At 40.3% G+C, this 24,719-nt stretch overlaps 2 protein-coding genes across 6 annotated transcripts in view; both read right to left on the reverse strand.

The window, feature by feature from the left end:
• Positions 1 to 7,503, reverse strand: part of LOC141440520 (uncharacterized) — a 103,265-nt gene extending 95,762 nt beyond the window's left edge. For 2 of the 3 annotated variants that reach the window (XM_074105059.1, XM_074105056.1), the window contains exon 1: positions 7,181 to 7,503. The gene's annotated coding sequence lies outside the window, so the exon portion shown is untranslated. Of the gene's footprint in view, positions 1 to 2,985; positions 3,008 to 7,180 lie in introns of those variants that run through there. The other variant, XM_074105058.1, reaches the window with a different exon arrangement.
• Positions 7,504 to 13,795: 6,292 nt separating this feature from the next.
• LOC141440548 (ribosomal protein S6 kinase-like 1) overlaps positions 13,796 to 24,719 on the reverse strand; it is a 34,037-nt gene continuing 23,113 nt past the window's right edge. For 2 of the 3 annotated variants that reach the window (XM_074105093.1, XM_074105092.1), the window contains exons 7-9: positions 22,821 to 22,979; positions 21,544 to 22,023; positions 20,688 to 20,945 (exon numbers count right to left, since the gene is read on the reverse strand). In XM_074105093.1, the coding sequence (XP_073961194.1) occupies positions 20,805 to 20,945; positions 21,544 to 22,023; positions 22,821 to 22,979 (780 nt within the window). In that variant the 3' untranslated portion in view covers positions 20,688 to 20,804. Of the gene's footprint in view, positions 17,295 to 18,550; positions 18,647 to 19,288; positions 19,548 to 20,687; positions 20,946 to 21,539; positions 22,024 to 22,820; positions 22,980 to 24,719 lie in introns of those variants that run through there. The other variant, XM_074105094.1, reaches the window with a different exon arrangement.

A 24,719-nucleotide genomic window follows, 5' to 3' on the forward strand; every position in this document is an offset into this window, starting at 1 on the left:
CACCAGGGTCATCAATCAGTCCACTTTGTGATGGGTCTACTTATACCGTATCTGTCGATACGTGGTCTCCACTTAAGAAGGCCTGAGCCCGTATTGCCTAACGTTTCTGACACTCGCGATCACAATCAAATGACAGTTTTTGTATGCGAAAAGTGTCATTTGATTCTGATCGCGAGTGTCAGAGACGTTACGACAATATGGCCTCTGGATGGCCCGAACGACCATCAGTTCTTCAAGTAATGTGCCCCACCCCACTGACGATTATCTTAGTCTACATCTTGGCTTACTATCAGAGTAGGGGCTACTACGAAACTCGCAAATCGAAGTTTGCATCGCACCGTCCCTTTCACTCGCGTATTAAATGACATAAGCATCAGCGGAACGGCAACATACGAAGTTCGAGTTTTGCACTTCGTGGTATAGGGCCAGGTGTGATTGTTGACAAACGCAAGCCTATAAAAAAAGATGGTCGCTTTAATTTTTCGGGCTATGCCGCTCCCACTGATTTTTCTACAGATCTCCTATACGTACACTACTAAAAACCTCGCAGACTATTAAATATTAAAGCACATTTATTTTTACGAAGTAATTTGGGACATGCGCCATGCTAAAAATGCACCGCAGCGACCAAATATGTGAATGTTCACCGTTAACGGCACGCGCCAAATGTGGCAGGTGGTCATACTCGTGGCTGCGAAACAGAAAGTCATACGGCGGCTACTAAGTATCTATTATCTAGGTTGCTCCTATGCTGATACAGATCTTTACGGACAACTGGTATATTCATTTTTACGGCAACTGGTAAATTTTTAGATTTATGGAATGATGACTGTTTTGAGTTCGTTTAAAGCACGTTCCTGTCGTGCCAACTGATCGTGCAGTTTCAAAGCTTCACTGCCACGATCTGTATTCCAATATAGTACCTGTCAAATAACTACAAAAGGAGCAATATTTTCGCCTGTTTGTAATTTACTTACGTCTGTTAGAATACTTCGGAATCTAATAATGTTATCATATCGACAATGTTATTTTTAACCCCGACGCCAAAATAGGGGCATTATAAGTTTGACTCCAATGTCTATCTGGATCGGACGGATCGATTCCGATGCGCCTTTATTACGTGAAAGCGGGTTTACTTATCGGTTAAGCCGTTTTTGAGCTATTAAACTTTGAAATTTAATGACAGTGTCGGGGGTTTTAAATTTTCTAAGTTGTTTATTGATATCTAACACAAACATATGCCAACGATACTATAATCGCACATATGACAAAACCAATTACAAAACGTGACTACACTATACAATAGTTATCTACGGAAAATGCGGAAATTGAGATCTTCCCATACATAATGTTAATGGCGATAGACGAGAAACGCGTTCTCTCACGATCAGTGTTGAAGGAGACAAAATAACGTAAGTGGCTATTTAGGAATGTAACACATACGCCCTTTTAGATGGTGCACTTCAATCAGAGATAAACACCCTGTTACCACAATATAAGTTTCTTTTGTTTTCGCACCGTGTTGTAAGTTTTAAGCTTCCCAAATAATTCGTTTCTCAGTAAGTTGAAACCCTATTCTACGTCATTCATGTTTCTAATCTAAATCGTTAAACTAAATTCGTCAATTTAATTTGTCGCTTACTTGGACCCCTCGTCAAAGAACGTACTGAAGTTACAGTACATACAAAGTATGAAAAAGTAAATGTGTGGAAAAGTGTCATACTCATAATCATAACTCATAACTGTGAGCTAGGGTTACCATGAGGCCAGGATTGTTCGAGATGTCTGGACTTTTGGCTTTTGTTCAGAATTTTGACCTTACGTCCGGATTTTTTTATTCGGTTATTGGATTTAGTAAGAGCCATTGTACACCGTGTTTTTCCAACGCGCCGTAGACGCGTTTCTCTTTCCATAGAACACCCATACAACTCGCGTACGTATCGCTTTTGTATCGATACTATTTTAAAAACGCTATGTGCAAAGGCATCTACAGTTTGTTTTATTTACCCATTAAAATTTGCTAACTTGACAAAATTACCATGCACTGGACCCCGCCCAAGTCACGATATTATCACTGTAATTGTAAAAGCTCGGTCTTTTTGTCGCGTTTGGCTTTTTTCCAAATTTTTCAAATTTCCTAGTCTAAGCACCACGTACTTTAAAAAAAATAAATTTAATGCACCAGTTGTCATATTGTATCTGTATCTCTTGAAACGTGATCCTATGACGCTTACGCTAGCATTCGCCCGCACGTCGCACAACACGCATTGACGAAACGTTTTCATTAATAATTAAAATTTCTCTAGTTATCATTTTAATGGGCAGCAGTTTATTGCGCCGTCACGAATTCTATTAAATATTTTCTAAAGGGCTGGCAATGCCAGCATTCTTGTTCGGTTTGTACGACTGGGACAAATTGAAGTGGTCGAGACTGTTGTATAACTACTTGTGGCTTTTTTGACTATTACAATAACTAAAAAACATGTCAAGTCAACCGTCACGTGTAGTTTCATTTAAGATTTCAGACATAGGGATCACTCAAGTATTATGTAAGCAGAATTTTAGTCATTTTTAAACATAATCCCCCCCATAAGACCCGTCCACCCCTTCGGTGCCTACGTAATCGTAATACTTGAATGACGCCATATTGAAATCGTAAAAAAGTAGTCCGCTAGCTAATTTTTAATTAATTTTCTGATAATCTTAATAATCACCGAATATTGGACACGTAATTTTTTAAATTAAATAAAAAATAAAAAGATATAAGTAGCCAGTTTTAGTTCCGCTTAAAGACACGCCAATACGCCATGCGCATGGGACTCTTTTTAGAACGGTGTGACATCACGGGCCCCGAACCCGAACTTTGACGCGCTTCACCTTTGTCATTTTTCGTTTTAATTGACAAATGAAAAAATACTGGTCCTATATTTTCTGATAAACTGACTGACGGAATAAATTAAATATTCTTGTTACCTAGGAACCTACCTTTGTGATGGCAAGTCTTTGAAAATACTGGCTTGTAGTTACAAGTCTTCAGTGTCCTCGAAGTGCCATTCCCACTTAAAACAAGTGAACTGTCTTTTCTCACAACACAACTTCCTGTTTCCCACGACCCGTGACCCTCGTCCTGGGTTCATTAGTAAACAAAACCTTTTCAAAAGTAGGCGGAGTCCTTTGACCCCGATGCCAGTTAAAAAACGAGAGCAATTACATCGCGTTAGTTAAACATTCCTGGTACGTCTTGGGCAATGAATAGGTATTGTGAGCATGGGACCCGTCGTGGGAGGCTCTGTAACAATTGTTCAGGTATTTAGTAAACCGCAATCAATCGCTAGTTAAAATGTTTTGTGACAGCATCTTAATGGCTCATGGGGCCTTAGTACTTAAGGTTTTTAAACGTAATTCTAACAGATAAGGAGACGGGTCGAAAATGGCCTGAACTGCTTCGAGAGAAGGATGTTACGGCCGTGCCGATTTTTTTCTCGACTTGGCGTAAGTCTCTTTTAGATGTACATTGCACAATGTACTACTAGTTTACGTTGGGCTAGGCTAGAGTAGAGGCTTTTCACATCGATTAGCAGTATCTATTTGATGATACGTGGTTAATTCCCCTAAATATACTGAGCGGCAAAAAATCTGGCCTTCAAATGTATGCAGAATCGGTAATTTTGTATGAAGGGTGGGCCAAATTTTGTGCCGCTAAGTATATATTTGCTACAAGATATTATCTGTGATTATCTTTCATGGACTCCCGATATTTCGACGCAGTTCTATGCATATGATCGCGGGTAGACAACGGGTAGAGAGGTTCCTTTAGGTAGAAAGATATGGTGAATACGATTGCGAGTACCTGCGCGTTAGACAATAGTGCAGGGGTCACCAAATGGCGGACCGCGGTCCAGATCCGGATATGTAAAAAAAAACTTGTTACGTTTGTAAATAACTGTTTGCTTATTTAATGAACTCAAGTAGAAACTGACCGCGATGCTATTTTTACTTTAAAAACCGGACCCCCGAAAAAAATAATTGGTGATCCCTGTAATTGCGCATCAGGCTTAAGTTAGTTTCGTACATTTTGATTTGACACTACCAAAACCGCGCACTACTAAAACTAAATTTTTTCTGCCCTACAATGAGACGTAAGAATAAACAAGGTTTATAATTGAGTTTGGATTGATTACACTAATTCTCGGACAGGTACAGGTTCAGTTTTATAGGTTGATGTAGTTGAATAGGCGAAAATGACATTACCTAACCTAACCTAAGCAGATTAGCATCCTCGATGAAGTAGGTAAACGTAAAACTTACTTGTTTTCTTAAACGATCATAAACGCGAGGAAGGCTAAACTGCCACTTCCGACATTTTAATCTGTCAATTAAATAAGCCTACACAATTTGCGTGCATAATTTAATACGATAATTATTCTACGAATTTTAATAAGTTAAGATGTTATCGTGCAGCCAATTCGAGTGGCGAAAGACACCCTGAGATTAACGTATGTGCGTGAATTAGCATCGTTATGCAAGGGAAAGTGATGTCCGACCGAGAAAAAGGTAGTTACGCTGTTTGCAAAATTTATTGTGTGTCGTGAGTATTCTGTTAGGTTATTTCGTGGGTTGCGTAAATGTGACTATGTTATTTAGAAGCGTGAGCGCCCCTTATTTTCAGTGATTTTAAAAGACGTAACCGCGTTTGCGTCTTTGTTTGTGGAAATCCTGTAAATATTTTATGTGTCGTAAATCTTTTTTGCTAGTGTACCTAAGTAACGTAAATTATCACAGCTTTATAAATAAATAGCTTATACATTTCATTTTTCAATGGCATTCATTGCTTACATGGAAAACTTTGAATTCTTAGCGACTACACGTAAAAAATACTTAAAAAATATATTATTCAAGTTTAGTAATGGGTGCCAATTCCCGTTTTACTGGGTTCCAGTGCTCTGCGCCTGCGCTGATGTTCAGAAACGCTTGAGTGGTTGAGTGCAACATTTTTTTTTCTATAAGTACACCTGTTATCTGTATTGCGTACTATGTGGTGTACAATAAAGTCATTGTATTGCATTGCATACCCTTTCACCCAACAAAATTACCTGTACCCGACCAGCATTTAATTTAAATTATTGACAAAGCTCTTACCTAATGCTGTAATTAAAAATAAAATAACATTGAACCTTCAAACCCATAAATAACCCATTGTTATTTTTCGATTACTTATTATAGCAAAAGAAGTATAACTCTCAAGGATGTCTCAACACCAGGTGCGAAAGAATAGAGCAACAGTCATTTTTCCCATTTAATTATTAATCAATTAACTCCCAAATTACAAGCATACATATTCCATTCAGCTGTGTTATGACACTTGACATTTACTGTCAAGTTGACGCAATTTGACCTTAATCTCCTTGAGGTAATTTATGTGGAATTGTTCTCAAATAACAGGTGTTTTCATTGATAAGCGGGTATTAGTCATAAGTTGTTTTTAATTGTTAATTGTTGGTTTTTGATATGCACTCTTTTGATTAAATGAGTAACATCTGTCAGAAGACGAATCACATTGAAATATTTGTTTATGCCATTAGCTATCCATCGATATACATATAATATTTAATCGCATTGACTAGTTCGTAAGAGGATTTTGAATGAATGACGATGTACTTTAGTTAAATACAGTCGACTCTCGTTAATTCGAAACTCGAGAGGCTCTTAAAATAGTACGAATTATCAAATGGTTTAAACCATATGAAGAGATGCGTCGAGATATCAGGATGAGCTCCCGGTAGAGCTAAAGGTAATCGTGTATATCCCCCAAATAAATAGTATCTATCTAGACCAGATTTTTTTACGTATGATTATGTATGAGGGGGTGCAAATTGGTTCAATGTATGCAGATGCATACATGTGGTAGATACCACGCGTAGGTATGTAGTATATCTATAATCCAAGTCAGCGCAACCGGCGCAGTGCTCCTTTTGCTTTACGAACTTGGCTGAAACACTGCCGTGTGTCATTCACTTAACCACCTTTTCTCTTATGATGACGGTAGATTTTAGATTTTCTTTCCTGTAGATCTTTAGCATGACGTTTCTAGACTAGAAGTTTTACTAAGTATTTTATATTACCTTGTATAATAAAAATTAGTAGGTAGGTAAATATAAAAAATAATCGTTTATTCGTTTGCTAAAAATACATTTTAACATTAGGTTGGTGCCTCTTTTTAAGTATACGTGATACCTGTTCTAAGAGGCACCGCTCTTTCAGTGGTTATCTGTTTTTACATTTGTAAATAAAATGATTCGATAAAACTTCAGTCATAGTAAAATTGTTATAAGTGCGTGTATCATAGGTAAGTACTCAAGTACATTATCGCCATACCTACTACCGAAAGTTATCTCGCCAACCAAAACTGCAAATACCTACTTATTCATTTAACATTATGTATGACTTAAATTGTCCTACTTTAAGCATGGTCACCCTAATTTTGATTTGACATTTAAGTATAACTTTTTAATTTCCTGCCACCTTGAAGGGTTGAATTACTTGAACAATTTGAGGAATTAATAAAATCCAATCAGACAACCAGATCAGAAATACTGTCCATGAACATTTTATTACCTACGTCAAAAATTCTATTTTAAATTCGCATTCTAAGCAGAATTTAAAAGTAAAAATTAGCATTCTGAACGTACGGCGTACTAAACAGGATGTATGTACGCTTGATAGCTTTTTAATAGGTAGGTTAGTTTAAGGCGAACGTCCTTTACAACTTTTAAATTACTCCCTGAATCAAAGTTAAGCTTTTTGTTTACCTTAAAGTTGTGTCAAGGTACAGTCACCAGCACCAATATCTGACACAACAAGCGTGCATAAATATCTGATACGACTCTATTTCTAGGGCCGGAAGGACGTGTCAGATATTTTTGCACGCTCCGCTGTGGCAGATATTAATGCTGGTGACTGTACCTACTCAGGTCGGGTAGATTACAGACATGGAAGTATTTTTATTAAGTATCATTAGGTAGATAAATTATGTCTATGTTGCGTTTAGATAGGTAATCGTCTTGTAGGGCTGGGCATGAATTTCTTTTGTACTGTTTGTAGACCTAACGTCTAACCCAAGTGGTACCTTTTTGGACGTGTTTTAAACATTTTTATGACACAAAAGATGTAAATTTCTTACCTTTCCAAGTGGAATCCAATAAGCCTGTTTAAAATTTATAACTCACTCTTCAAGTTCCTAATGCAGGTAAACAATAATCATAAAATTATGCAAGTTGCCAAATCCATACACAGCGCCCGAAAACCCGTTTCCAACAGACCTACGTGGTAAACTCCAAATTAAAAACACTTGGCATTATAAAACTTCACTCCAAAGTTTTCGGTTTTAATTTAAAAACTTTAAACGTCAATATTATGTTCACATGAACACTTTTTTCAAAAACACAATATGGCGTCAAGTTGACGCATGCGCGGAACGTTCGCGCCTTTCGTCGACGAAGGAAAGACTGTTGAGAGCCAATCGGCGTCTTGCATTCTCCGAAGATTGTTTTGAGAATACCAAAGTAACATTATCAACTTTACAACTGTATTTTAGACGAAATAACACTTTATACTTACAGTTTTAAAGTTGCAATGTGATCTTAAAAACGGTAAACTAAATGTGTTTGCTTGTATGACACTACTAAGTTGAAAAGTCGTTGCGTATCTTTAGAATAAGTACAATACTGATGCTTTTCCGTAAAATTGGTTTATACTAAGTTAGTTAAGCATTATCACCGTCATGCTATTTTTAACTTTAATCAAGTTAAACATAAATTTGTGATTGGCGTGAATTACACCAATAAAGTAAAGAAGTCTATAAGTTGACTTTTATGATACCTTAATTCATTTAAGTTAGAGTATAGTTTTGTGTAATTGTGTGTTAAGTGAATGGAGAACAAGTTTTATCTTATTTAAGACCTTAGTTGTGAAGGTTTTAAGAGTTAATATGCGTTAGAAGTGCGGCAAATAAGTTGATCACCTCAGAAGAAATGCTTTGGCCTCGCGAGGTATGCGAGGCTTGGTTTGATGCAGAATTTAAAATAAGGTATGTTGTTGAGTGTTGATATACCTACCTAGTGATGAAAATCTTTTGTATAAAATTTAGATTTGTTTATAAAGTCGTCAACAGATGTCACCATAAATTAAAATATTACTTTATTCGGTACACAAGAAACAGTATTAGCACGGAATAACTAATAGTACTACCGGTATTAGTACCTATAGAGAAACGGTACAATTTTTACCCGACGGTCCGAAGGAAGGAGAGTTATGTTCATAATCATCATTTCAGCTCATTCTATAACTACCGTCCCACTGCTGGGCAGTCTTCTCTCAGGACGAGAGGGCTTGGGCCGTACCGTAGGACCGGGCAAATTTGCTCGCTTTCTGCAAAAATTGCTTATTAAATGTTTTGAATTAAAAGTCTACCTATACTTCGCTTTGCATACCTACCTATTATTTATTCCTTGGTTGTGTCGTTAACAATCTTTTCTATCTCTACTAATATTATAAATGTGAAAGTAAATCTGTCTGTCTGTTACGCTTTCACGTCGAAACCACTGAACCGATTTTGATGAAATTTGGTATATATAAACCTCAAGGATCAACATAGGATACCTTTTATTCCGGTAGTTGGCGCCACCGCGCGATAACCTAGATCTGCGCAGACGAAGTCGCGGGCATAAGCTAGTAAACTATAAAACGATCTTCAGGCAGTCTTGCAGCATGACGGGACTCTAGTCTAGGCACCGATTATGGAACTTCATTGATTTTGTGGGCGTCGGCACGGTGCCGAGGGTGGAAGTAACTTCCCTCTATAAAGCTAACAATATTCATACCGCTGTCTTCAATATGTTTCCAATTTCTAACTCACGGCAGTAAAAAACACAGCACTTCCGTTGATATAAAACAAACAACCGTACAGGTGGCCAAATCCGGAACTAAATTACTTTGTACGATGGTGGGCACTTCGTCGACAGTGGCGCCATTACTGGGTGAAAAAATAAATTGGTGTTAAGAGACTTCCTGTCAAAAGTAGGTTTAGGTTTTGTTCGGACGCTAGCTGAATGTTAATGTTATGGTGAAAGGCCAGTAGTAGTTGCTAATAATCCTCATGTTTTTAACAAACTTCCGAAAAAGAAGTTTCTCAGCTCGTCGAATTCTTATTTATTTTATTTTTATAATAGTTGTTGTCCGTGAATTCATACGCAAAATTCAGTTATCGCGCGCCCTCTGAAACAACCCATTTCTTGAGGATAAAAGGTAACCTATTATTTATTCTGGTCCTCTACTAAAAGCTTTTAAAACTACCTTTTTCTGAACTGTATTTTTTTTCAAGGATAAGTCATTTTCAAAATGATAAATAAAACACACTTTTGCGTCCCATTTCAATATATTTCATATATTTCCACCTATTTATTTAAGCGCCATCTAGCGGCCCGCAAGCAAACTGAGATCAAGCCAAGCAAACCTTATAACCTAACTGCTATCAATTTAATTCTAATTAAAGTACTAAGATATAAAAAACACGCTATGTTTTGTACTAAAAACTACTCAATAAATAATATTTTTTGATAATACTTTATAGTTACATTTAGGATTCCGAAATATCTTTGCATTCAGTGACATTAACTAAACTAATTGTGAAACACAAAAAAAGAGATAAGTAGTGGATTTTAAAGTGCATAGGTATATACCATGGACTTATAACCTTACCTACCTTACATTTTTTTTATTTCCTATTTGCACAATAAAGAGCAATACAGAATTATTGTATTGTATTGTAAAGAGTGAGGTGGTAAAGAGTAAAGAGTAAAAAGTGGGGGTGAAGTTGGTATTTGGATATGGGTGGGGTCTCTAAGATCCGAGCTTAGGGATTTCTATAAAAAGCCCGTCTTCCCACTGCAGTGCTTTGATGGTGGAGCACAGGAATGCAGGTACCAACAAGTCCGATCTGTCCACGTCCCCGTCGTACCCCCTGGGACCTTCTGCGCCCGTACTCTATGTGCGAGCACCATCTCTTTCAGAGCGCAGATGCTAAGGGCAAAGGGCGAAGGCGAGCAACTGGCGCCTTAAAACTGGTTTCAACTCGGGAAGGGACGATACCTGAAAAGAAACGGAGTTAGGTCTTGAGCTCTAAAGTGGCAGCCCCACTAAAGGCCTAGGACGCAGGGGGTTAATCACCCACTCGTCTGAACACAAACGATTGTGAAAGGAACAGTAAAACTTACGGACCGGATTTTAAACCAACGACCTGGCTACCCAAAAACGGCTAACGAATTTACTTTATGTACATGGAACTTAAGAACACTATACAGACCAGCAGGCCTCCAACTTTTATGCCAACAACTCACAAATCACAGAGCTGATATAACAGCTGTTCAGGAACTTAGGTGGTTGGGACATGGCGTCATTGATAAGCCAGATTTCACAGCATATTACAGTTGCAATGACAGGCATCATACCTTTGGAACGGGTTTCTTCGTGAGCAAACGCTTAAAGCATATTGTAATTGACTTCCAACCAATTAATGAACGCATGTGTAAAATCAGACTTAAAGGTAAATTCCAAAATTACACTATCATTAATGTGCACGCTCCGACGGAAGATACGGATTCGGAAGAAAAGGAAAGATGGTATTCCGATGTGGAAAGCGTATACTCAAAATCTCCCAAAGGTGACATAAAAATCATAATTGGGGATCTGAATGCAAAGGTAGGAAGAGAAGCCGTATACCGGCCGACTATAGGCTCCCACAGCCTCCACGAAACATCTAATGACAACGGCACGCGTCTCATTGATTTGGCAACTTCCCTAGGAATGGTCGTCGGTAGCACACGCTTTCCACATAAGAATATCCATAAGATAACATGGGTCTCGGCGGATAACGTCACCAGAAATCAAATCGACCACATTCTGATAGACGGGAGGCACTGCTCTAATCTTCTGGATGTCAGAAGCCATAGAGGAGCAAACATCGACTCCGATCACCATCTGGTTGTATGCAAAATAAGAGCGCGCATATCGCGGATCAAGTACACTAAAACAAAAAAGACAAAGAAGATCGATATATCAAGGCTGAAGAGAGAGCAGAATGTCAAATGTAAATATATGGATACAGTTTGCAGAGAACTTATGAAGTTGGGTGAAGGAAACAGCAATGACGATTCTAATAATGAGTGGCGAAATCTTAGGGAAGTTCTATATACGGCTGCTAGTGAAATTCTAGGATTTGAAGAAAAACCAAAGCGTAACGAGTGGTTTGATGATGAATGTCAAAAAGCCACTAATGGGAAAAATGAGGCATACAGATTAATGCAACAGAAATATACCCGCAGACGGAGAGAAGAGTATAAGGAGCAAAGAAGACGAGAAAAATACCTACATAAGAGAAAGAAAAGATTGTATGAAGAACAACAACTGCGTGAGATTGCATCCAGTTACTTGCAGAAGGAAACTAGGAACTTTTACAAGCAAGTTAACAGTGGACGGAAGGAATTCAAACCGAGAATCACAGCATGTAGAAGTAAGGATGGGCAGCTACTCAATGATAAAACTGAGATCATTAAAAGATGGGCCGAATACTTTCGTGAACTCCTTAACAGCTCAGTAGTACAGACAAACCCACTTTTTGATCTGGCACCGGAAGTTCAATCAAACAATCAACAGATCGATGATGTTTTAGGTCCCACGCTAGAAGATACCAGGCAAGCCATCCAACTCATTAAAAATAACAAATCCCCGGGAATGGACGACATCCAAGGAGAGCTCATAAAATATGCTGGAACTGACTTCGAGAAGGAATTTCACCATCTGGTCCTCCAGATTTGGAACAATGAAAGAATGCCTGATGACTGGAACACATCTGTTATTTGCCCCCTACATAAAAAAGGTGACATATTGGAGTGCAACAATTACAGAGGAATATCTCTTTTGAACACCGGTTACAAAATTTTTGCCAATATGCTTTTCAATAAATTGAAGCCATATGTAGAATCCAGCTTGGGGGAGTATCAATGTGGGTTTCGGCCAAACAGATCCACAATAGACCAAATCTTCTCACTTAGGCAGATCCTTGAAAAAACATTTGAGTTCAACGTCGACACCCACCATCTTTTTGTTGACTTCAAGGCTGCATATGACAATGTGCACAGAAATTACCTGTACCAGGCTATGATGGAGATTGGCATCCCAACAAAGCTCGTGCGCCTGACAGAGATGACTCTAAGAAACTCTCAGAGCGTTGTGAGGGTTCAAACAGAGCTATCAGAACCCTTCAGAACCAACGACGGCTTAAGGCAAGGAGATGCGCTCTCGTGTCTACTGTTCAACATCGCTCTCGACAAATGTATCCGCGACTCAAAGATCGAGACCAAAGGCACTATATACCACAAATCCGTCCAAATATTAGGGTATGCAGATGACCTCGACGTGATAGGAAGATCACTGCCTGCAGTGGAGAGCGCATATCTTGCTCTTGAAAAATCAGCTGCGGAGGCCGGTCTTCAAGTTAACATGGCCAAGACTAAGTACCTGAAAGCGTCAAAAGACCAGCAAGCACTGCCACAAGGAATCAACGTTGGCAATAACACCTTTGCTAGCGTCAATGAATTCGTATACCTTGGGTCCTTAGTAACCGATAAGAACGATATGTCTTCAGAAATAAGCAGGAGGATAATGTTCGCTAACAAGTGCTACTTCGGTCTGCTAAGATACTTTCGCTCGAAACTTCTTTCAAGAAGCATAAAACTTCTTCTGTACAAAACCTTACTAAGGCCCGTACTCACCTATGGATCTGAATGTTGGGTACTGAGCAAAAAAGATGAAAATTCCTTGTTGGTATTTGAGCGTAAAATACTAAGGCGCATCTTCGGAGCTGTGATGGAAGACGAGACATGGCGAACGCGTTATAACCACGAGCTATACCAAATGTACGATGAGGCAAACGTCATTAAGACCATAAAGATCGGACGCCTGCGATGGGCAGGTCACGTGGTACGAATGGATGAGGCCAGAGTACCCAAACGCCTTCTCGAAGGCCGGCCGGAGGGCCGCAGGAGTAGAGGCAGGCCTAAGCTCAGATGGTTGGACGGCGTCGAACAGGACACCAAGAACCTGGGGGTGATAAGTTGGAGAAGAAAAGCCATGAACAGATCGGAATGGAGAGATTTACTGGACCAGGCTAAGGCCCACCCGCGGCTGTAATGCCTCAGATGATGATGATGATTGTAAAGAGTATAAACAAATAAACAAACTTATACCTAAACCGAAGCTATCTAACACACTTGGAATGGTTTTAGACAAAACGGCCGCAGAGTGAATAGGCTGTTACTGAACCAATAAGTCACATTTTCGGTCTTATCTGCACTTACTGCCAAATGATCGCAACTTTTATTTAAAAAAAAGTGATAACGCTGGAGCGGCAGCATAGAACCTTACGACAGCGGTATATTGTTGAGACTCTATTGTACGGAATGTAAATGAATATCACATACAATGTGCTGCCACCTAGCGTGGAATAGCGGAAAGGTAATTTACAGCTTTTAGAAAAAAAAGTAGCTATCACCTGATAGAATTTCCAAAAAGTAAAATTAACTCTAACCGAAAGTATTTAGATTCAACACGGTTGAATACCTGGCTACAGAACTTATCAAACCCAAATTTGACAGCGAAATTTTTTACTCGTGTCTCGTTGACATGCCATATCCACTTATTTTTTTATTCAGTGTATGTATGTGCGAGTAGGACACCGTCCTGTTTGGTTGCTCTCACTCTGATCGCTTCCTTTAGTCTCCTATCAAAAGCTTCCAACTGTCTTTCAGTAGGGTCAAAATGATTGGCTATTAAAAGTTGGCACGTAGTTCAGTGTAGGTTAAAAGTCCATAGTTTACATAAAACTTAAATTTAACATCTTCACCACCACAAAATAAACGAAGTGACGTGCTCTGTACGGCACAGAAAAACCAGCGACAAATCAACTTGATTTTTAATTACATTGCAGAAGGACTAATTTCGAGTTGAATGCTGGTCATGTATGGTTGACCGTGGCGTGTGAGGCATTCCATTGGCTTTTACGACTAGTTGACTGGCGGTGAAGAGGTTAAGAAGCAGATGCCCTTGCCTCCGCTACTGCATCTTGTGTAACACCCGCGCTGTTAGTTCTTAAAACATGTGCATTAAACTCAACCGTATTGTGAAACAAATAAGTGAATTTTTAGATATCCTTGTGCACTTAAGACAGCCCTCTATTATTGATGGCGTAAAAGGTGTACATCTTTTTTGTGTACTTACACATTAACAATTATTATTTAGTATAAAAAAAGAAAAACAGGTTCAACTATACAGTAACTAACTTCATCACAATTGCCAGTCCAAAGAATAAAATATAAAACATAATATTAGAACCTTTATATAGTTTTGTATGTAAATTACGAGGCGGATCAGGACGTTGATTTTTTGGAAGCATATCTGTGAAAATACCATAAGAAAGGAGTAAAAAATTAACACTTTTTAGCCCTGGAAACCATAGATTAGATTTTTAGTCTGAAATAAATATATAGTAGATTGTGTTGGCAAATCGTCTAACTAGCTAACGCCATACAAAATCTATGGGAGGATCCGTTAATTGATGGCGTTATCATCTCTGTTAGCCAAAATTTTCAATTTGAGCTCTATATTTGTGGCAATACACAGATATTAATCATTCGAATGGTGTTTTCAAGAATGTGATTCCAAAAATGGACTCCAGGCGGTTGAGTGCGCAGTGGTAAAACTTAAAAATACCCTTCTTCCATGTAGCACAGAAATGATATAAGTAGAACATATAATAAGTAATACATTTTTATGTCCCGATTTTAAGTTAAATTAACAAAATTAACATTAACAATTTTGATTTCAATTTTAAACAAGTAACAATCGGTGCTTAGTTACGATTTTTTAAGTAATAGGCTTAACTAATAAATTCATGTCAATTACATTACATTTGTTATCATAATAATAATAAAACATTAAAAGTATGCCCCTGGCAAATTTTGTTTTAACACATATATAACAATAAAGATCAGTATTTTGAACATGAAACTACCGTGAGACTCACTCATATTAAATATAATGACCCGGATAACTCACGACTTAAATCGAGTTTAGCTCGTCATGTTTCGGGCTAATCCGTAGCCCTTCGTCTCCGGAGTTACGCGACTCAGGGCTACGGATTAGCCCGAAACATGTCGAGCTAAACTCGACTTAAGACGTGAGTTATCCGGGTCATTATATTTAATAAAAGATCAGTATGTTTATGGCTGCGTTTTGAACCAGAAATGTGCAAGGAATATTTTTCATGAACCAATAGCGATACTTCAATTACCTCGCCTCGCTCCACTTAGCTGGTTCCATTAGGCCGCGACCACATTAAATCACTCGACGCTCGTTTCCAGTGTCAAATCTGGTCACGTGACATAGCGATAAAGCTGAAAATGTTGAGCTTTACTGAAAAAAAAAGTCTTCAATTTCGGCAATACCACTGTTTTTTTTTTGATTTGGACCACTGCCTCGACTGCTACTAAATGAGATTAAGAAATCAACTACCAATGGCAAGATCAATCCTGCAAGAAGCCATTTTGTCGCTGCTGCTCGATGCGGCGAATTGACGCTACTTTTTCGAGTCGCGGGAAATTCAAAATCACCTTCAAAATGGGGTCACGTGACCCGATTTATCGCTGCAATCGAGCGACTGCATGTGGGGGCACTTTTAGCTGTGCTGTGCGAAGATTGGTAATTGAAGCGTTTCTATTGGTTATGTAAAACACATTCCTCGTTCATCCTCATCTCTGGTGGAAACTCAGCCTTAATGAAGCCCACCGTGTAATATTTGGTAATTCCCACGGGAACTTCACAAAATATCGGAATTACAATTCGATTTCCGGATGGAACAAGCCAGGGGCATCAGCTTAAGGTACTATTCCATAAATTACATACAATGACTAACATTAAAATTAATCAACTACTTCACCTACTTCCTTTTACCGCGACGACAACATCCCAGTTGTACAATACTGTCGCATTTGGACCATATTTTAAGGCGAAAACTGCACATTTTTCTTTGGAATTCTTTGAGATTCGAACGCAAAAAAAAGAATACGAATATCAAAGGAATAAAACATAAAAGCAATAAAAATTCAATTGAAATGAAACCAGTACAAAACAAAATGTCTATAAATATAATTTATAAAAGAAATTTTACGGAATTCTATAGATTCGAAACACGAAGTACCGAAAACGCACATATGCGTTTAAATTACTACATAAGGACTAATATTTCGTCAGTCGTAAGTGCATGTTAATATAGCTTAAAAAATTGTTTTTCCGTTCGATAAACTTTGATTTCGTGTATTTTTGATACTACCTCAAACTTTAAGGGCAGTTAGTGAAGGCTCTAATTATCACATTTTATTGTTTTAGTCAAAAAAATTGACTTATTATTTTCCTTTCAAAATGAATTAGCACGCAATGTATCGCTACGTGATACTACTTTGTTTTTATTCAAAACGTCGCGCTTGTTGACGTGACAGCTGTCACAGAACGTTTCTCTCTCGTATCCAATTATAGTACGCATTACATTGCTGCTCGAAAATATTTCAAAAATTAATTACGCTCTGGTAGTTAATTCTAAATTAACAATTAGTTTTGATATCGGTTCACAGCACTTAAATCTTCGTCTGGTTACAGTTTGAGGTAGTATCAAAAAGACACGCTGTATACCGCGACTGACTGAAGTAGCATTACAAATAAGAACGTTTCCGAGAAAATACGACGCGAAAGGATTATTCCCTCCATCTCTATCGCATTACATGGCTTTTTTGCTGACATAGGGGGGCTACTACGAAATTCAAAGTTCGTGTCGTGCCGTCCCTCTCACTCTCTTATTAAATAATATAAGCGTCAGCGGGACGGCAAGATACGAAGTTCGAATTTTGCACTTCGTACAGGGCCAGTTTTCGGATTCCAAAATGGCGGAGCACCGGGGGATTGGAACTGTAAACTCGCGAGATATATCAAAGAACCACTAGTAGTATATGCACGTCCCACTGCTGGGCACAGGCCTCCTCCCAGAATGAGAGGGCTATATGTTTCTATCAGCCGGGCACTATCCAGGCGTCCAATACGGCCGCCCAGTCGATTTGCTTGAAGTAGGGGTGGTTTTTGATCTCGTCGACGCCGCCGCGGCCGAGCCGCTCCGCCGGGTCGTACGTTAGCAGCTGCAAACAACAATACTCTTATTAACGCATTCACTGCCACCTGACTTCCACAGATGCCGCCGACGCACATGTGCGTTCAAAATGTGTGAATAATTATGACAGCGGCACCGGGCGAAGTTCCGAAATCGCATATGTGCGTCGGTGGCAGTGAATGCGTTAACAAGGGGCGTAGCCCAGCTCTGGCCTGGGGGGCAAATCACATTTTTATACACACTAACTACACGAAAACTCCGAAACGAAACACAAGATATAAACATGTAATTTATATATGTAAAGTCTGGTCGCGGAGCACGAAGGATTTGGTACAATGACCTTTCACTATGTGTCTCTGTTGCTCGCGCGTGAATATTTGCCGTTCCGCTCGCACAGATGAATTTGTACGAATGCGACGTCAAATATTCACGCGCGAGTGACAGAGACAAGTAGAAGTTCGTGTTCCGCGACCGTACTTCAGCGTGTAGGGAAAGCACCCGCCAGAAATTTGTCTTTATAAACAAATTTAAATATACATTTTTTTTTTCAAAACTTAACGCATTAAGGTGCGACCAAACCGCTGCTTAAAAAACGGTGACGGAATCGCAGTGACGCATCGTATGCGCACCGTTTTTTTGCATGCTTTCTACACCGCTGCTTAAAATACGCAAACGGTGCGGGATCGCAGTGACGTGCCGTAAACGTCACGACTTTTGTTCTTCTTCTTCTCTTTTAAAATATGGCTTTTCTGTCCTAATTAATAGGACAATTTCGCCAGTGTCAAGGTAAACTCTCTTTGAGAGGGACGTTGTACGGTGGTTGTAGTTTTTGCAACTTGATAGTAAAATTCCAGAAACCACGTGGAGACAACTTGCGCATTAAAAAGTGTCAGACACGAGAGCAATATAGAATTTGTGATCACTGTTCACTGTTAAGGTTAATCGCCGCATAAAACACTATCAAAATTATACTTCAACTAGCCAAAGAAACAGAAATAGTAAAATTTGATAATGTCTACATCCGCCATATTCGATAATGCTACAAATCGAATCGACTTTTGTTCGGTAAAGACCTTAAGTTTACGACACGTCACTGCGATTTCGTATTTTAAGCAGCGGTGTGGGAGCAGCAAGCATCACCTTTATAGTCAAAGTCAAAATATCTTTATTGAAGTTAGGCTATAACAAGCACTTATGAATGACTACGTGTACAGCATACAATTTCCAGGGGAAAGGGCAGCTGCCCTACCCTAGTTATGGTTTAAATGATAGAACATTAGGTACCTGTGTGAGCAGAGACTCCACCTCCACGGAGAGGTCTTCAGGCAGCACCAGCACGGTGTGGCTCGTGAACACGCTCTTGTGGTAGTAAGACAACGGCTGGAAATCAACAATAAAGCGTTATCGTCATCATCATATCGGGCGTAGAACATCAATACAATACAATACAAATATTCTTTATTGATCACCAAAAGCAGTACAGAGACAACAAAAAAATAAAAAAAAAAAAACAAGTAGACAATAGGTGCTCTTACCGCTAAAAAACGACATCCACTGTTGGAAATAGGTTCCCCACAATCGCAATCAATCGAATTCGATAAAGTATAGATCTAAGGAAATCAGAAGATTTGCTACCATGATTATTGATTAGACTACCATGGTATACAGTGTGGAAAAATAAAGCAACTTTAACAAAACTATGACAGATATGCAAAACTAAATAACCTAACCTAAAGTTCAATACCTCAAAAACGGCTGAACCGATTTTGATCAAACAACTTAGAACCATCGCTAGAAAAACCGCGTTCAAATCGGTCCACCCGTTTAAGAGCTACGGTGCCACAGACAGACGCATATAGCGGTCAAACTTATAACAGCCCTCTTGCGTCGGGGGTTAAAAAGGTCAAATGTCAATTTACTATAATATCCCCACCAGTTAATCATTATTTTAGGAGTTTGTTTCTATGATAACCTATCAGAGCTACGGTACGGGCATGGCTTTAAAATGAAATGGTTACTTACAAATCCGCATATCAGCTCGTACATGATAGCCCCAAAGCTCCAATAGTCGCATGTCTCCCCGGCGGGGGAGGGGGGGTCCCGGTCCTCGTGGCCGGCGCACAGGGCCTGGTAGAGCTCGGGCGCGGCGTACAGATCCGGCGCCTGCCGCGCGGCGCAGCGGGCCAGCTGGGACAGGCAGGCGGCGGGGGGGCGCCCCACGAAGTACGTCAGGATCACCTGCCCGCCGTCGCTCAGGAGGATGTTGGACGGGTTCAGGTCCCTGACGGGTTAACATTGGTTACGTGTTGGTGTTGTTGGCTTACTTATTGTTGGGGGTGTTGCTTTTGTTGTTGCTGTACTAGTACTATAAGCAGTAGTAGTGATTAGTTCTTGTTGTTTTACAAATAATAATATATATAAGTAACAGCCTGTAATTTACCCATTGTCGGTATTAATATTAATACCATGCTGGTAGTGATGGTGTTTTTGTTTGTTTTGGTGTCGGTAGTGGCGTTATTGCCAGTATTGGTGACGATATAGTTATTAGTGGTGTTGTTGTTGTTGTTGTTGTTGTTGTTGTTGTGCACCTGCAGACGAGGCCGGCGTGGTGCAGGCTGTCGATGGCGGTCAGCAGCTGCGCGGCCCACGCGCGCAGGGCGGACGGCGGCAGCACTCCCCGCGACAAGCCCCGCTCTAACACATTACTGTTGTTGTTGTTGTTGTGTACCTGCAGACGAGGCCGGCGTGGTGCAGGCTGTCGATGGCGGTCAGCAGCTGCGCGGCCACGCGCGCAGGGCGGACGGCGGCAGCACTCCCCGCGACAAGCCCCGCTCTAACACATTACTGTTGTTGTTGTTGTTGTGTACCTGCAGACGAGGCCGGCGTGGTGCAGGCTGTCGATGGCGGTCAGCAGCTGCGCGGCCCACGCGCGCAGGGCGGACGGCGGCAGCACTCCCCGCGACAAGCCCCGCTCTAACACATTGCTGTTGTTGTTGTTGTGCACCTGCAGACGAGGCCGGCGTGGTGCAGGCTGTCGATGGCGGTCAGCAGCTGCGCGGCCCACGCGCGCAGGGCGGACGGCGGCAGCACTCCCCGCGACAAGCCCCGCTCTAACACATTACTGTTGTTGTTGTTGTTGTTGTGCACCTGCAGACGAGGCCGGCGTGGTGCAGGCTGTCGATGGCGGTCAGCAGCTGCGCGGCCCACGCGCGCAGGGCGGACGGCGGCAGCACTCCCCGCGACAAGCCCCGCTCTAACACATTACTGTTGTTGTTGTTGTTGTTGTGCACCTGCAGACGAGGCCGGCGTGGTGCAGGCTGTCGATGGCGGTCAGCAGCTGCGCGGCCCACGCGCGCAGGGCGGACGGCGGCAGCACTCCCCGCGACAAGCCCGCTCTAACACATTACTGTTGTTGTTGTTGTTGTTGTGCACCTGCAGACGAGGCCGGCGTGGTGCAGGCTGTCGATGGCGGTCAGCAGCTGCGCGGCCCACGCGCGCAGGGCGGACGGCGGCAGCACTCCCCGCGACAAGCCCCGCTCTAACACATTACTGTTGTTGTTGTTGTTGTGTACCTGCAGACGAGGCCGGCGTGGTGCAGGCTGTCGATGGCGGTCAGCAGCTGCGCGGCCCACGCGCGCAGGGCGGACGGCGGCAGCACTCCCCGCGACAAAGCCCCGCTCTAAAACATTATTATAGTATATTACACTTTACCCGCGGCTTTCTACGCAGTTGAATTTAAATTCCGCGATTAAAAAATGATATCGATTTTACTCAAGTTTTAAATCGAATTTAGCGCCGTGGCGTGTACTACGAGAGAAAGGGCTACAAATTAGCCCAAAACATGTCCAGCTAAATTCGATTTAAAACGTGAGTTGTACGGTATTTATTTCACTACGAACGAATGAGTCTCACGGTAGTTTCATATCGATAATTTTATCTTTTAAAATTCGGCAGATCTAATTGAAGCTTAAAGTTTCATATCTAAACGTTGCAAAAGAGTTTGGTTGGACTTCAGTTTCATAAAAGAGTACACGGAAAAATCATTTTCTTTATTGCACACCACAAATCAATACAAAAAAAACTATAAACCAAATTAAAATACAATTAAGTAGGTATGTACCAACTTAAAATACTTCGCTACAAATACTTTGACTTATAAAATATTATCTATGGAATTTTATTGTTTAAACAACGTTCAAGCACACTATGAGCGTTGTAAAAACACAACAAAAACTTTGGAATTCATAATAATGAAAGGATTAAAAGATTATACTTACCCTAAAACGACTAGGCGACTCCACAGCCCTTACATCTTCCGCCTCTCCTTCGACCTCTATCTTAACCTCTTCCACTTCTCCTTTCTCGTGCAACACCTTATCCACATTCTCCAGCAGCCGCTGCGAATTCTTCACAATCTCATCGACACTTTGTTCACTTTCACTTTCAACATTAACTTTAATATCACATTCAACTTCACTGTTATCTTTTTTTAATGGTTCACAAAAAACGTTTTCTAAGTTTAGTTCTCTAGCTGGCGTTTGGGGGGCTGATTTGACATAGTTTTTGATATAGTCAATTAGTTTTTCTCCCGGCGCGTATGTTAATATTAGAAATATGAGACTGTTTGTCTCTATGTAGGAGTGTAGAGGCACCATGTAGGGTATGCTGGTTGGCAGTACAAGCTGTCTGGTTTCGTTTGTTCTTTGGAGGAAGTATTCGTCGAATTCTGTGAGGTTGTTTGGTATTTTTTGTACGACCTGAAAAAATAAAGTATATTTTTAAGCTGTTCATAACATTGGCAGGTATAACACGAGTAAGACAGCCCCATTTGGAATGGAATGCAAGGGGAAATGCACCCCTTGGCATAAAAGAAAATATACCGAAAAAGATTAAAATACAGAATTAATCCCGTAAATGCATTCTCAAAAAAAAAAATCTACCAGCGTCCCTGTGCTCCGTGCAAGTCGATTCTTTCGACTGCCTTTTCGACTGCCATAATTTTATAAGTCATAATGTAATGTTTGTCATAATTTTCGTTAGTCAGTTTTTTTTTTGCCACTGAAACCGTACATTTATCATAAATTTTCAAATGGTCATCCTGTAGCACTCTATAGGTTAGGTTAGGTTTGTTTTATAACAATTGTAAAAAATAAATGGTTTCAGAGAAAAAAGAGTTATGTCAAACATTACATTATTTTCGACCAGTCGATATAGACCCCTTTTCTTCATTCAAGCTCTTCGGCAAGTCACTTATCTTTCTCTCTTTCAGTACGTGAGTCACCTACAAAGGGATACCATTCTAAGCTCTGACGACAATTATAATGATACCTTCATCCAAATAATTGTTATGGCATGAGATATTAGAGATTATGAACATTATAGAATGTAAATATTATCGAATGTATTATGGTATCTAATATTAGGGATATTGAATATTATAGCACTTAAAAATTATGGCATCTGATATTAGGGCAAATGAAGATTATGGCAAGTGACCATTATGGGTAATGAATACCTTTCCGAGCTCTGATGACGATGATTAAGCAAGTGATACCTTCATAGCGTAGCAGGCCTGTTCCCCCTTATGCAGCACCAGCATCATTGTATCAGCTAAGACGGCCAGCACCCGGTACAACGCCAGGTCTTCGTACGGCCGCCGCAGCATGCTCAGCGGCACCGGACAGTGCAGCCGGGAGGGGCGCGGCGGGATCAACTGCATTAGTATACTATTTTATGCGACAGTTGTATAACAGATGTCAAAAAAGCGAGTACCGTGAGTTACGATGTGAGCGTAGCGAACATTGTTTTTTTATGTAATAGCAGACAAACGAGCAGACGGTTCACCTGGTGTTATGATTTGTAATTTAATTACCGTTGCCCATAGACATCTGTAGCACCATCACCACTGCAGATACGTTGCCGGCCTTGCACGAAATCGTACACTCGCTTTTGTAAGACGGCACGAGCTTTTGACTTATTAAAACAACGTCGCATACAATACTTTTTCAATGACTACGACGTGCTTTTTAAATAAAACACAAAATTACAAAAATGTTACTTTTTAGTTTTTTTTACCTATTAAAAAAAAACAGTAAACGAATGAGAAATATGAAAATGTCAAAATTTGTCTATTGTAAACTTTGCCTTTAATTGACGTTTACTTGCCAGTTGCCACTCACTATATTGAAAACACGTGTTGCTCATGATGATAATATGCCAAGTGGTGGCAGGGGGCAGGAACCGTAATGGCCCAGTGGTTTGACCATGTCCTCTTAAGCAGAGGCTCTTTGTTTCAAATCCGTGCTCGCACCTTTGAGTTTTCAAATTCAAATTCGAAATATTTTTATTTTCATAAACAAGGGTATAACTTGGTCTTACATAAGTCATAGGATCCATTCCTTGTTCCTTATTTCGAAATTCATAAGCGAAATTACATTTACTTTACGGTGAAGAAAAACATCGCCGGGATCAATCCTGCGAAGCATATCCTTGGTGTGTGTACAGTTCCCAATCAACACTGGAACTGAGAGGGGTGTATCTCTTTACCGGCCCGGATAATACCGACCCGATTATTCGTGTACAGTCACCAGCATTAATATCTGCCACAGCGGAGCGTGCAAAAATATCTGACACGTCCTTCCGGCCTTAGAAATAGAGTCGTATCAGATATTTATGCACGCTTGTTCTGTCAGATATTGGTGCTGGTGACTGTACGTACACGCCCATACAAACTCTTGTCAAACTGACATTATTTTTTTATGGGCGTATACACCAAATATCGGGTCGGTATTGTCGTGTGGAGGCCTGTACACATCAGTGGGACAGTCAGCGTCATATAGTACGTAGCAGTCAAGATCACCAAATACTTGGAAACATACAAAATAGTCATTACCAGTGAATCAGTCAAAGCGGTCAAATTGTTCGAGACATCCATCGTGTACAAATATAGTGGAGCACGCACGTCGCCAAATACTTTATAACATTCAAGCCGACATTATACCGTAGCAGCCAAAGTATCCAAAAGTATGGGACACCGCAGGAAACTTGACTTTATTACATACCGTGTAATAGACTGAGAGGTGGCAGGAATTTTTAAAACGATCATGGAAACGGTTAGACTCATTTTTATGTGTTGCAGAGTGGTCTGCTGATGTGAATAATTTTGGTCTGCCTGCTCTCAGTGGGTGCAACTTTGAGATATAGCGCATAAAAGAGGCTTTATTGTTGCGAAAAAAAAACGATAACAGAAATGGTTAGTTTTAGTACATATTCAAAGTATGGCGTCTCCTCATGTGAAACGAATTGGTCTGCCTGCTCTCAGTGGGTGCAACTTTGAGATATAGCGCATAAAAGAGGCTTTATTGTTGCGAAAAAAAAACGATAACAGAAATGGTTAGTTTTAGTACATATTCAAAGTATGGCGTCTCCTCATGTGAACCGAATTGGTCTGCCT

This window comes from Choristoneura fumiferana, chromosome 22 (genome assembly GCF_025370935.1).
Source record: "Choristoneura fumiferana chromosome 22, NRCan_CFum_1, whole genome shotgun sequence".
NCBI classification, from domain to species: domain Eukaryota; kingdom Metazoa; phylum Arthropoda; class Insecta; order Lepidoptera; family Tortricidae; genus Choristoneura; species Choristoneura fumiferana.